The 12,457-nt window shown below is 41.0% G+C and overlaps 1 protein-coding gene across 2 annotated transcripts in view; it reads left to right on the top strand.

Moving 5' to 3' along the window:
• Positions 1–12,457, top strand: part of CUBN (cubilin) — a 141,365-nt gene continuing 128,908 nt past the window's right edge. For both annotated transcript variants that reach the window (XM_085050605.1, XM_085050606.1), the window contains exons 1-11: positions 1–199; positions 362–491; positions 815–907; positions 1,875–1,913; positions 2,669–2,770; positions 3,661–3,764; positions 7,444–7,570; positions 9,026–9,194; positions 9,933–10,064; positions 11,238–11,333; positions 11,919–12,040. In XM_085050605.1, coding sequence (XP_084906731.1) covers positions 81–199; positions 362–491; positions 815–907; positions 1,875–1,913; positions 2,669–2,770; positions 3,661–3,764; positions 7,444–7,570; positions 9,026–9,194; positions 9,933–10,064; positions 11,238–11,333; positions 11,919–12,040 — 1,233 coding nt within the window. In that variant the 5' untranslated portion in view covers positions 1–80. The remainder of the gene's footprint in view (positions 200–361; positions 492–814; positions 908–1,874; positions 1,914–2,668; positions 2,771–3,660; positions 3,765–7,443; positions 7,571–9,025; positions 9,195–9,932; positions 10,065–11,237; positions 11,334–11,918; positions 12,041–12,457) is intronic.

The following is a 12,457-nucleotide window of genomic DNA, read 5'->3' on the forward strand; positions in this document are numbered from 1 at the left end:
GCAAAGGGCACCTGGGCTCACAGCAGCTCAATCCAGCACTGGAGGTTTCACTTCAAGTGCAGGACAGCTGGAGGAGAGCAATGCTTTGGGCTCCTTCTGCTCCTGGGCTTGTAGTTGTGTTATTATTACTTACTGGACTGAGCTGTGACTCAAACCACCATGAAAAAAAGAGGCAGAAAAGAACCACTTATGACGAGCAGTAAGTACCATTGCTTGCAAATGCATTTGGTGATATGATGGCCTGTAAGTGCTGGTAATGGGGGCAAAATGGCTTTACTGCAGCTCTATTTTACATACTCTTTGGCAGATATGTGTAACTAAATGATCTCTTTATTTTTATTTTCTTTCCATAACACAACAGGCCTCGTTTATCCTCTGAGCAGGGTAATTTAGTGTTCCATGCTGGCTCCAGCAAAAATATTGAATTTAGAACTGGACCACTGGGGAAAGTAAAAATTAATGAAGAAGACCTTGCAGAACTTTCTAGTCAGGTGATGTAGTTATTTTTCCTTAATATATTTTAATTTTCACTTTTACATATTAATAGTTAAATTGTCTTCACAAGTATTTGATGTTTTATATTATTTTATTTTATATTATCTATATCAGTAGTCTAACATGAAACTAGGCTATTGCAGACTTGTAAAATAATCATGTCATCACAGAAGATAATTAAAAGATAAAATTGTGTATGTAGCAGAGCTTTCTGTATTTAAGTGGACTTTATAATAGCAAAGTTATGCAAGGATAAAACTTTCCAAAGCTTTTGAAAAGTCAAAGTTTGTTTCACATTATCTCTTTTGTTTAACATTAGGTTAGAGAGAGTAGCACAGAGATTCAAGAACTTAAAAAAAACATTGGTGCCTCTCAGAATGTGTCCCAGCAAATTATTCTGCTGACCTCCAAGGTGAGCCATACCTTCGTGTTATCCTCCTCCAGCATTCCCAGTTTTCCATTCCTCACACTAATATTAACCTGATTCATTTTAGTATTTCTGGACCCAGTTCAGGGAGCTGGAGCAGAGTCCCTGTTTAACATCAGCTTGGAGTCTGTGTTTAATTTTGAGATAGTTATTCAGAAACTCTTGAGACAATGGAAATATTTCTGTAAATCCCCCCAAAATTTCCAGTTACTGTGATTCTTCTTTGTAGATTGTCAGCATCTCTATTGACTATATCCTCTAATATTTATAGACAAATTCTGGAAATGGACCATATATGTTTTCATAGTTGTTACACAGACATCCCATTCCATAGGTAAAATGGGCTATAGCAGTTTACAGTGGAAAAAAAAGTAGTTTTGTCACTTCCCTGCTCCTGAAACTTTTTTTTCCATGAGAAGATTTTTAAACTATTGCCTGATTTAAGTGTCTTTTGTTACAGTGTTTCCACAAGTTCCTTATAGGAAAATATTTTATGGCCTAAGAGACCTTCCTTTAGGGAAATTGTGCTAATATGTATCCCTTATATTCCTTGATTCCGTGTCAGCTTGCTGTTTGTGGTTACAACCCACTGAGATTTGGTAACCCTTTCCTTGGCTTTTGGTGCTCTGTCCCAGCCTCCTCATGGGTGTGAGGACCTGAACAGTCCCACAGAAATATTCACATTCTCAGTTTTGAGCTGAGAATATATCTTTGCAGGACTGAGTCTTACCTTGTGGAACCAAGCTGGGACATATTTAAGCTGTCATTTTCTAAACAGCCTAAGCCACCAAAATGACAGTGAATGGGGCCTCATCTGGACTGTCACCTGGTGTCACATACCAGCTATTCTCTCTTCTCAGAGGAAAATATTTTGTTAGCTTACCAGTATCCAGCAAGTACCTCTGTGGTCACTCTCAAACCAAGCACAACATAATTTGAGTTTCTTTTGCAGATCCTGAGCCTTGATAACAAACTTCAAAGCTTAGAGCAGGTAAGTAAATGGGAAGCAAACTAGAGATAAGAAAAGAAAATCCCAGCCTCAAGTAAATAAAGTGAGGTTTCAAGGATTAAATAGCTAAATAATTTCTTTCCTCTCATACATTCCTCAGGAAAACATTTTTTGGTAACAGAAGGTAAAAAAAGCGCCAAGATTTGCGGAGGAGGTGATATGCCTTCTTACAAAATATAAACTGTGTAGGAGCCTGCAATTCTTAACAGAAAAACAGTGGTACATTCAAGAACAACAAGTAGATACTAAGGAGAAATAAACTTTTCCTTCACTGGTCTGTTAAGACAAAGACCAGAAAACTCATTGTACTGGAACTAGCTAAATTTCAGCTGTTGCCTGTTTCTCAAGCAAGCTTGTAACAAGCCGCCCCTACAGGGGCCAGTAAAAACAATTGTCAGATGAATCCCCTGTGGAATCAAAGAGACAAGGTAGCTCTTCATCTAGACTCCCAGTCTGCTGCTGAAGAACAGTCTCTATTAATATTTACTTTTTAGGGGGTTTTTCTCATCCTAGTGCTTGACTGTTCTGTGTATGACCAATCATAGCATCATTTTTTTGTCTAAGTGAAATAACTCAAAACTTTTACAAATCAACCTTGCTAAAAAAATTTGAACAGGGAAACCAGGAAAGAATGGGGGGAAAAAATAAAGAAAAAAAAAGGTTTGTCTTGAAAAGAATTACTAATGGAACACCAGTTAAGCAGAAGCCTAATTTTCTACTCTTTTCTGGCATTTCAGAACATCCAGAGGAGAGACTGCAGTAGTAACCCCTGTAAGAACTCAGGGACTTGTGTAAACTCACTGGATGGTTTCATTTGCCTCTGCCCCAGCAATTGGCAGGTGAGTCTTTAGCCTCCTTGACCACAGAGTGTGTATTTTAACTGTAAGGCTACATCCAGGTTGGTGTGAGTGCCACAAAGCACAGCACTGTAGGGTTGACAGGATAGAGTAAGATACACTGAACAGCAAAGCAGCAATATCACTCACTGGTTGGAGAGCAAGACATTTGCTTTTCAACAATATCAACATATGTATGTAAAAAAAAGAAGTCCAAAGCATTGGGCCAAACCTGCACGCAGGCAATGGCCGATGAAGTCAGTGATTCTTGGCAGTTCCCACAGCAGAGAATTAGTCTGGTTTTTGCTGAGCAGTGAACTGAACTGCCTGCCTTGCTGTTGACCTTACGCAAGGATGGAGAGAGAATGGGGGAAGGGATGGATGTTTATTCAATCTCAAGCAAGTAAGACAAATGGGAGGTGTAAATAATCAGTACCATTCTGAATTTTTTGAATCCAGAGGCTTTACTAGCAAATGCTTTAATGATGCTATTACATGCACTAGAGATGGAAATGTTATATGTTCTTCTAAAAGGCTTTCAACTTAAAAGTTATCCCAGCAAAATTTGGGTCAAAATTGATGTGTTTTCCTGACAGAAACAGTTTAAAAGAAAATTTTTTGAGTCTTTTTCTAGTTGGAAAGTGGGGGATGACAAAAATGTGCTGTACATATGCTTTCTACATCTGAAATATTTTATCCCCATCTGACTGATAGCAAGGGTCACAGAAACACAGCTGAAAAATAAAGTTTTGTTATTGTGTTTCATAAGGAAAGCTGTGTTGATAACAGCCCATGGTTTGTATATCTTTGAAAACTATATTAAACGTTGGGTCCATGGTTTGCTTCATTTCTCAGTTATTTGGAAAATAAACTGGTTTTCCATTTCATCTTAGGGCCCCCTGTGCTCAGTGGATGTTAATGAATGCCAGACTTTTGCGGGAACAGCATTAGGCTGCCAGAATGGAGCCACTTGTGTGAACACGCCAGGCAGCTACAGGTAACTTCTCAAAACTAGACACAAATATCCCATGTAGAATACTCTGCTATTTTTGTACCCCATATCATGCCTGCAGCACAAGTTCTAGAAATGTCTGTTTAATATCTATGCACTATAATCCCTTGCAGTCTGAGAAAATATAAAATCCTTACCACACTGTACACTGAGCCCACCACAGACACAGAAGGGCCTCCAAAGCTGTTGCCTGCTTTGACACAAGAGGAACAGCAGGAACCAGATCCATCACACACCCATGCTGGGGGAGAAGGCTGCAAATAGAATACTGGCTCCAGTGACCCACCCCGCTGTTGTAGGTGCAGATGCCTTAATGGAAATTTCCTGCACCATGGGATGTAGCTGGGCCAGTGAGATGTTCATGATGGTCTGTAACCAGCACTCACCAATGTGCCCACCGAGCACAGCCACACTAACATTCCTCTGCTACCACCTTCCCCTTGAGATCAAGGGGATTGAGGAGATGAAGGAGGTGAACAGGTTTGGCCCAGGGAAAGTTTTGAGCTGGAAATCTCCTGAATATATGGGCACCTTTGATCAGAGGCATTTCCAGCACACTCAGTTGGCCAGAGCAGGATGCTAATAACACCAAGATCACGGGTTCAATCCGCATGCAGGCCATTCACTAAGGCTTGGACTTGATGATCCTTGTGGGTCCCTTCCAACTCAGAATATTCTGTGAAATCAGAAACAGTTCTGTGAAATGCCTTCATCCCCTCCAAAAACACAGCCACTGCTGAGACAGCAGCAGAGCAAAGAATGCACAGTGCTGCCAGGCAGAAAGAGAGGAGAAAAGCTGTCAGCAGCCAGCTCACCAAAGGGGTGCCTGGGCTGCCTGTGTGCTGCACCCCATATACATGAGGCCCCCGGAGCATATTCTCCTCTGGCTGTGCCCAGCTCCTTAGGAAATATGCATTTGCTTGCAGGGCAAGCCAGCCTGAACATTCTGTGTCTCATTCTCCAAAATGTCAAATAATCTAGTAAATAAATAACTTTCAGATATAATACAAAGCTATCCCTGTGCAATGGGAACAAGCACACTGGAGAGCATGCCACAGCTTTCTGCAAAGCATTTTGTCTCCTGCTTCAACCCCCACAAATATTTGCTTGGTGTAACACTGGCTTATAGTGCTTTGTCAGTTCTTGGAAGAACCTCAAACAAAGGAAGTTCTCCTGTAGTGCTCTTCATGCTTCAGCATTAACACAGAGTCTGCTGAGGTGTAACTGGTGTGTGATGCCTCTTGTAAGCTTTCCTTTGATTTTAAAGGATGTTTTTAGCTTGTGTGCAACTCATAGTTGTTAAGGAAACAATGCACAAAGCAATCTGCCTTTATTTGTTTCTTATTGTGCTCAGAGATGTACAGATATGTGACTAATTTAAGGTTTAAGGTCTGCCATTCTTGCAAGTGTTGTCATTGTGTTATAGTCACGATTCCTCTGTTTCTTCCTTGATGCAATTCTTGCCCTCCTTGGTATTTGCTGAATCTGTGCTTCATGAAATGAACTGAGACCTCTTCACAAGTCATCCAAACCTTAATATTACTGGTTTTGCATTACACACTCAGGATTATTATATAGTCCCTTCTCCAAGTCCATTGTACTGCCTTCATTCTCCCTTCACATATTTTCTTACTTATTTCTGAGTGCTCCCCAAATGCTCAATCCATCCCCAGGCAGAGTGTGATATCTCTTTTCAGCAACTGTGAGGACATTGCTGCTAAGCTTTCTGGGACTCAGCAACTCAGGTCACCCCACTCCTGCTCTAGTGTGGTTATATATACCAGTGTGGACTGCAGGGAAAGAAAAGGGTAATATTTGACTTTCCATAGCCTACAGAGATAATACCAGGTGATGGGAAGTACTGGATTAGGTACCATGAAATGGAACATAATGCAGTCTTCACTCCTTGTTCATATTTTTTACCTGTATGCTTTTTCTGTAACTCAGGAAAGCACTGAAGTATGAGGAAAAAGAGCAGTGTCCAGGAAACACCTTCCTCAATCAGAATCTTAAGGGGACATTGCATCAGTTGGAGGAAAGGCTGTGACAGTCCCCATGTCTTTCAGACTTCTGTGTCACAACAAAAATAACAGGGGCCTCATCACAATGTGCTATGAGCCATGTGAGAGAACCATGGCCGTGCCAAGTAGCAGTGCATCACAATTTGGCTGAAGTGCCTTGCAGTGTGACCTACTTCTTGAAGCTCTTCTCTGAGAAACTTCAGATGAGTGGCAGATTAATCTTTGCCGGACTAGGCAGGCGACAGCGTCATTGTTCTCTTCCTTTGGAGATGGTCAGATTGCCTTGCTGTCCTTTGAAGTTGAACACGAAGCTCTGAATGTACTTTAGACATACAAAAGTCATCTGGTTCCCTGACCTGTTACCTCTGTGCTCGCCCAGGCTGAGCTGCTGCACTGATGGGAAGGTGTTGTTCTGCTTTCTGTCTCTTACAATAATGAACACGCTGTCTTGCACTGCAGACTGCAGTTAAGCATTAAGCTGTTGTGGGTTTTTGAAGCCTAAGTTCATGTGGGTTGCTTGTCCTGGGTGTGCTGTTTAGTTACCTGCAATTGGCTTATCAAACTGCTATTTCTACTGAGCATGTGACACGGTAGAAGGGACAGCAGCAGCTTATTTTATGTAAATTGCTCCAAGGTCCAGGTCAAGCTGTGCCAGAATACCCTGATTCTAATTCTGCAGAGAAATGCTTTTCAGAGCATTTTTCATTAGGCAGCTTAAAAGCAATCCAAGAAGGGTGTGTATCTGCCATATGTCTGCAAACTGCAGACCTTGCAGAATATAACTTGAATCCAAATGAGAGTCTCACTGTCATTTTAATAAGAAGCTAGTGATCTGACAGGAGGTTTTCTGCACATTTATATCTCTTTCAGTTGTATTTCAGAGCCTCACATTTGATCTATATGGAAATAAAGAGCCAGAGAAAAGGGAAACATAATCTGATGGTTTAGAAGTTCCCAATTTCAGTTCCACCACATATGTATAGTGCTGTAACTAAGCTCTGTCCTATAAATAACAGTGTGATGCATCTGGGAGCTTTCAAACCAGATCCTATGAGTGGAATGGCTTCTTTCACTCCATTACTTTGTTCTTCCCAGCCCACCAGCCCCAAATGCCACCTTTTGCCCACCACACATCCCTAAAAGCTGAGGTGCTGCTGAGACAGCAGCTGCTCCTTGTTGTGGTGTGAGGGTGAATGTACTCCACTCTCTGCGAGAGGCCAGACATGGCATTTCTGCATATTGCTAGAGGTAGGATTTTAAGCACTTATCATATGAAGGTCATAAATTGAAACAGAAAGTTTAGCTGCTCTTTGACTGAAGTGGGGTGTTCTAGGCTCATATTCTGTTTAAGTCTTATGCTAGAGTTTTCTTTTTTTCTGCATTTGTGCTTATGAATGTAACAAAAGGCTGCAGATTCTCCAATAGGGGCAGACAGTCATGAATATACACAAGTCTCATGTGATTCTTGAGTCTCTGCTGAACAGGAGACTTGCCTCTGTGCATGATTATTAGCAGGATTGTTGATACAGGTGAATAGACTTATTTTGTAAGGAACACCCCACAGAGTGGAGAATGGCAATAAACAATCTTTAACAGTGGTAGAAAGACAAAATTTTGATTTTTCTGTCCACTTGCACTATTAGCTGCTCCTGTACTCCAGAAACATATGGGCCTCACTGTGCCATGAAGTTTGATGATTGCCAGCAAGGATCTGAGATGCTCTGTGAGCATGGCCTCTGCATAGACGAAGAAAGAGATCAGCCCAACAGGGTAAGGAACAATGTATAAACTTCATTATACAGCACAGCATGAATAAGCAACAAATACTGCTGAGCACAACAAAACTGTGTAGCACACATTGCTGCTGAAAAACAGCAAGAAGTGCCACCACACAATATAAAAGTCTCTCTGCTGTACCAAGGATGGCAGAAAGAATCAAAAATGTCTTATGTCTTGTAAGAGGTACTTGTCACAGTATTAAATCTACTACTGCATCCATTGGGAACTTGGGAATATTCTTAGAATAAGTCAAAGTCTTATTTGACATATGATATTATTACTGCTCATTATTTTGGGAGTTCTAAGTTGCTAGAATATTTTACTACTTAAATGATTAGGAAGGACAAATATAATGAATCTTATTTTTCCTGGGAAAAGGCATACCAGTGGAATATGACTGCCAGGGGCCTGGAAGCTGCCAGGGCTGCATGGTGACTGGGTGGCTGCTGCTCATCCTTGGTGCTACTCAGTGTCAGCTGGATGTGGTGTCTGACTCCATGCCCAATCTTTCCAAGTGCTTGCATGCAGTGGATGCTAACACACACTTGAGTGCTCTTCTGGAGCAAGCAATCTCGTTCATTTGGGCGATAATCTGGGTACAGGGTGTTCACTCCAAAGGGACAGATGGGCCATGCCAGCTTTGGCTCTTTCCACTCAGAGCAGCCCTCCAAAACCACCCAGCCAAGCTTGTGCTCCTTAATACTCATATATCCCCATGCACCATTCCACTCACAGCAGATATTTTTTGTGTTTTGCTATAAAATAATTTCTTTGCTTAATTTTTAGAAGTTTCACAACTCATCACTTATTTTCTGCCTGCATTTTGTGGAAAAAGCTTTTCAAAAGGGTTCAGTGTTGGTTTAACAGTGTCTGCTCCTGTGACAATCAACAACAAAACTCCCATTAGCTTTAATTGGACTGAAGCTAGATAAATGCTGAAATCTGGCCATTAGTAAAGTTTACTAGAGAGAAAACTGTTTTCCTAAAAGAAAACATGTATTTGCAATTTAATGTCAGTGCTGTACATTGCATAGACTACTGAATAATGTGATTAAAATAAAATAGCCATGAAGGTTTCAAGTTGCTTACACTTATCTGTTTGCCATGGTTAAAAAGCAAGCTGATGACTTTTAATTATGTTTATGTACAGCTCATAATTGATCTTATTTTCTTTGGGACCTTTGGGGTAAATTACAGATTTATTTTATGAACATAATTAATGAGCCTGAGTTGCTTCCATAATCTGAATAAGTAAATTCAGAGGAAGAAATAGACTGAGAAAACTACTGAAGCAACTTACCAAACAAACAAAATGTGCAAGCCATGTAATGCTCTGTAAGCTGTCTTGCTATACTTTGAAAGTAATTTTATAGAATTAACTCCTCCTGCCTTTTTCTTGACAACTGCAAATATCTTAAATACGTAATACGATGTTTTCTGTGGCAGCCCAAGTACCGCTGTATCTGTGACACTGGCTGGATGTCTCCTCCTGGCAGCCCTGCCTGCAGTGCTGATATAAATGAATGCAGCCTCCCTAATCCTCCATGTTCCCAGGTTCCACTTGTGGAGTGCCACAACACTCCAGGCTCCTACACATGTGGTCCCTGCCCCACAGGTATCTTGTCCTTCCCTGCTCTCGGGTGGGATGGGTGGCAGGAGGTACTACTGTGTGTGTATCATAAGCATAGACACAGGATCCAGGTGAGAGTAACTCCATGAAATGCTTGGTTCTGTGTTCTAGGGAATAAATGCTTGCAGGTTATGTCTTATCTAGGTAACACAGGCAGTGGATTCTAATGCATGATTTATATCATCCTAAACTGAGCACCTAAATAGGTCTGATGTCCACAGGTATCTTCATGTCCATCATGTCTTATCACCTTCACATAATAGGTCTGCAGTACTTCCGTATCTGCATGTTTACTGCCCTAAGGCAATATAAAAATCTGATTGTCCCCTCAAACCATATAACCTATGATTACTCTTCCTGAGTTGGGTAGGTGGTGCCTATGGGAGGAGTTTTTGAAGTATTTAACTGAAGATATAATAAAGCATTGCTGCAAATTGTAACACACATGCACTAGACCAGAACTGCATCTTCTTCAGGGAGAAGTGTGTTTGAATCTGGAGTATCCAGAATACAATTAAAATAAAATGTTCTTGCACACACATCTCCAACCTGCTGTTTGTAATCTAATTTTCAGACCAGTATAAATCAGTTATGAGACAGACATGTCTACTCTTGTGTTAATGAAGTGCAATTCAGCTGTACTCTTTGAAAAGATTTGGTCAAAGAAGAAACCAAAAAGACAGGGAATTTTTTTTTATTGTTTTTTTCTGTGCTGCTTTTTAGGCTGGCAAGGAAATGGCTACACTTGCCAAGACATTGATGAATGTGCAACTAATAATGGAGGCTGCTCAAGCGTACCACTGGTTCAATGCATCAACACAGCTGGATCATTCCGCTGTGGGCTCTGTCCACCAGGTAAAATGGATTTCTTGTTGATAATACTACAGAAAGGCTTAAAATAGGAAGATTCAACACATTTGAGCACGTTTTGGGGTAGATTTAAGAAGGTAAAAATCGGTTTTATAGAAAGTATCGCATAGACAATAGTGTAATACAGAACGCAGAGTCCAAGTATATTCAAACTGCTGCAGCTATTAATGAATATTGTATAGAGTATTACTCTAAAGATGATCCTCTGAAATGTGTTTCTCTTCTACTAGGTAGCTATTTTCAGTGTTAAAGCCTTGATTTGGTGAGGTACTTCCTTTACAAGATCATTAGTGGGAAAAAAGGATTGCATAATTATGATAGTAATTTCATTGTCTGTATTAATTGAAACAGTATCCTGTGTGCCATAAATCAGCTGTATTGTCTGTAGTAAAAAAAAGCCTTGATAATTGTCACGCTCTGAATGCTGTCTGTGGAGGCAATGTGTTTCCACTGCAGTACAGGTCAAGCAGTGGAAGTTGCAACTCAGGTCTTTATAATTTGTGGTTTATAATTTAAAATGCTTTTTGAAATGGATGGTATCAATAGAAATATAGCAGGAAAAATACTTTTTAATTGACTTTTTGATTGCTATTTAAATGGCAATTAGCTGCAGGTTGTGAAGACTCCTTGTTACTGAGTGCTGAAGGGGTATCACCATGCTGGAAATGTGGCCTCAGACAAGTTTTGGTTATGTCAGCTCTGGCTGTGAAGAGTCGTGCTACAGAGTTTTGGTCCTCCTGAATGTCCTGAGAAGAACTGGGTGCTGTGTTTGAGATCCAAGGGCTGCTCTGGTGTGCAGGAGGAAAAAGCCTGGATGTGATTAGGGCTAACTGGGTGCAGATGTGTAGGGAGGGCAGCACTGGCTGGCTGAAAGACATGGGCTTTTATGGCCTCACTGACCTCACCTATACTTGGCCAACACTAATATATCTTTTTTCCACAACCATGGAAGGATTTATTTACAGTCAGAATCTATCCCTGCAATGAAGGAACCACAATAAATATGCCAGGTTTTACTTCAGCAGCTATCTCAACTCTTCAACTGCAGAAGACCATGATTTTACACCATGACATAGTGTTCTGCTCACCAGTTGATTGTTTTACTATCGATTCTCAAAGAACATAGTTACAGACTAACTGAGATTTACCTCTGAACAGGTTATGAGGGAGATGGACAAAGATGTACCCAGGTTGATATCTGCTCAATAAACAATGGAGGATGCCATCCTTTGGCTACTTGTACCTCAGCTCCAGGTACCATGCTTTCTTAAAGACTGTACGTAATACCAGTGTGAATCTCAAGGAGGATCTGGTTAGGATGAATCCACTTTGTAGCAACGTTATCTAGATTGTAGTCCCTTCTCCACAGTCAGTTTTGCCTCACCCAAAGGATTTTACAGGCACGTTAGCTAAAGCCAGCAGACTTTTCCACAAATGCTGACAGAAGTAGATTTACGCTCCACCAAAAACAAGACTTTATCCTAAAATCATGGAGACCTTCACCATTTCTCTGTGATGCAGTTTTCCAATTGCAGAGCTGCTTTTACTATTCCCCTTCCCTTAAATACCCTTTGCCTATCCCACCACTTCCCATGAAGGTGACCTTGGACCTTCAGGTACCCACAACTAAACAACACTAGGGCTCTTTCCATGATCAGACTGGGCACTGACCAGGGAAGGTGTCAAAAGAGCAAATACGTTAGAATTATATAAAGACTCTGCTTCAAAATATCATGGACATTTACAGGCATTGGTATTGTCATTGTGACACAAGGCAAAGGTAATTCATAAGACAAATTTATAAGACAAAAGGTAATTCAGTCTGTCTGATCTCCCAAGGGCTGATGGCAATTTGTTCCTGCACACCTGGGTACACTGGAAGTGGATATGGGCCGGATGGGTGCTCTCCTCTCAGTGACATCTGTCAGCTGCAAAACCCTTGTGCAAATGGGCAGTGCTTGGTAAGTGCTGGGCTCCTCACACTTAGTGACAATCTTGTGTAGTTAACCAGTCAGGGAGACCAGACTGGTTCAACCAGTCAAGGCTGAATGCAGACATACTAATGGGAATGAGGCAAAGTCACTGGGGATTGCAAGATCAGTGGATATACCTGGGGAAAGCAAAATGTGGTTCAGGGCACACAAGCCATTTCTTTGTGTGTGAAGTAGAGGTAGCAATCATTGCACTAATGGCCTGAGAAGTTGTGTCTGGTAGCCCAGGCTAGCCAATGGAATGCTAGTGCTGTCGGGGGAAAGAACCCTGCAAAGAAAAATACTTAATAGAAAAAACCCAAAGAGAGAGATAAACTGATTATTCTTTATGTTTATTTTGGTATGCACCAGTGACCATCAAGGCAAAAAAATTTCAAAGGTTTAATT

The sequence above is a fragment of the Lichenostomus cassidix genome, chromosome 2, assembly GCF_008360975.1.
Source record: "Lichenostomus cassidix isolate B80296 chromosome 2, HeHo_3.0, whole genome shotgun sequence".
Lineage (NCBI taxonomy): Eukaryota > Metazoa > Chordata > Aves > Passeriformes > Meliphagidae > Lichenostomus > Lichenostomus cassidix.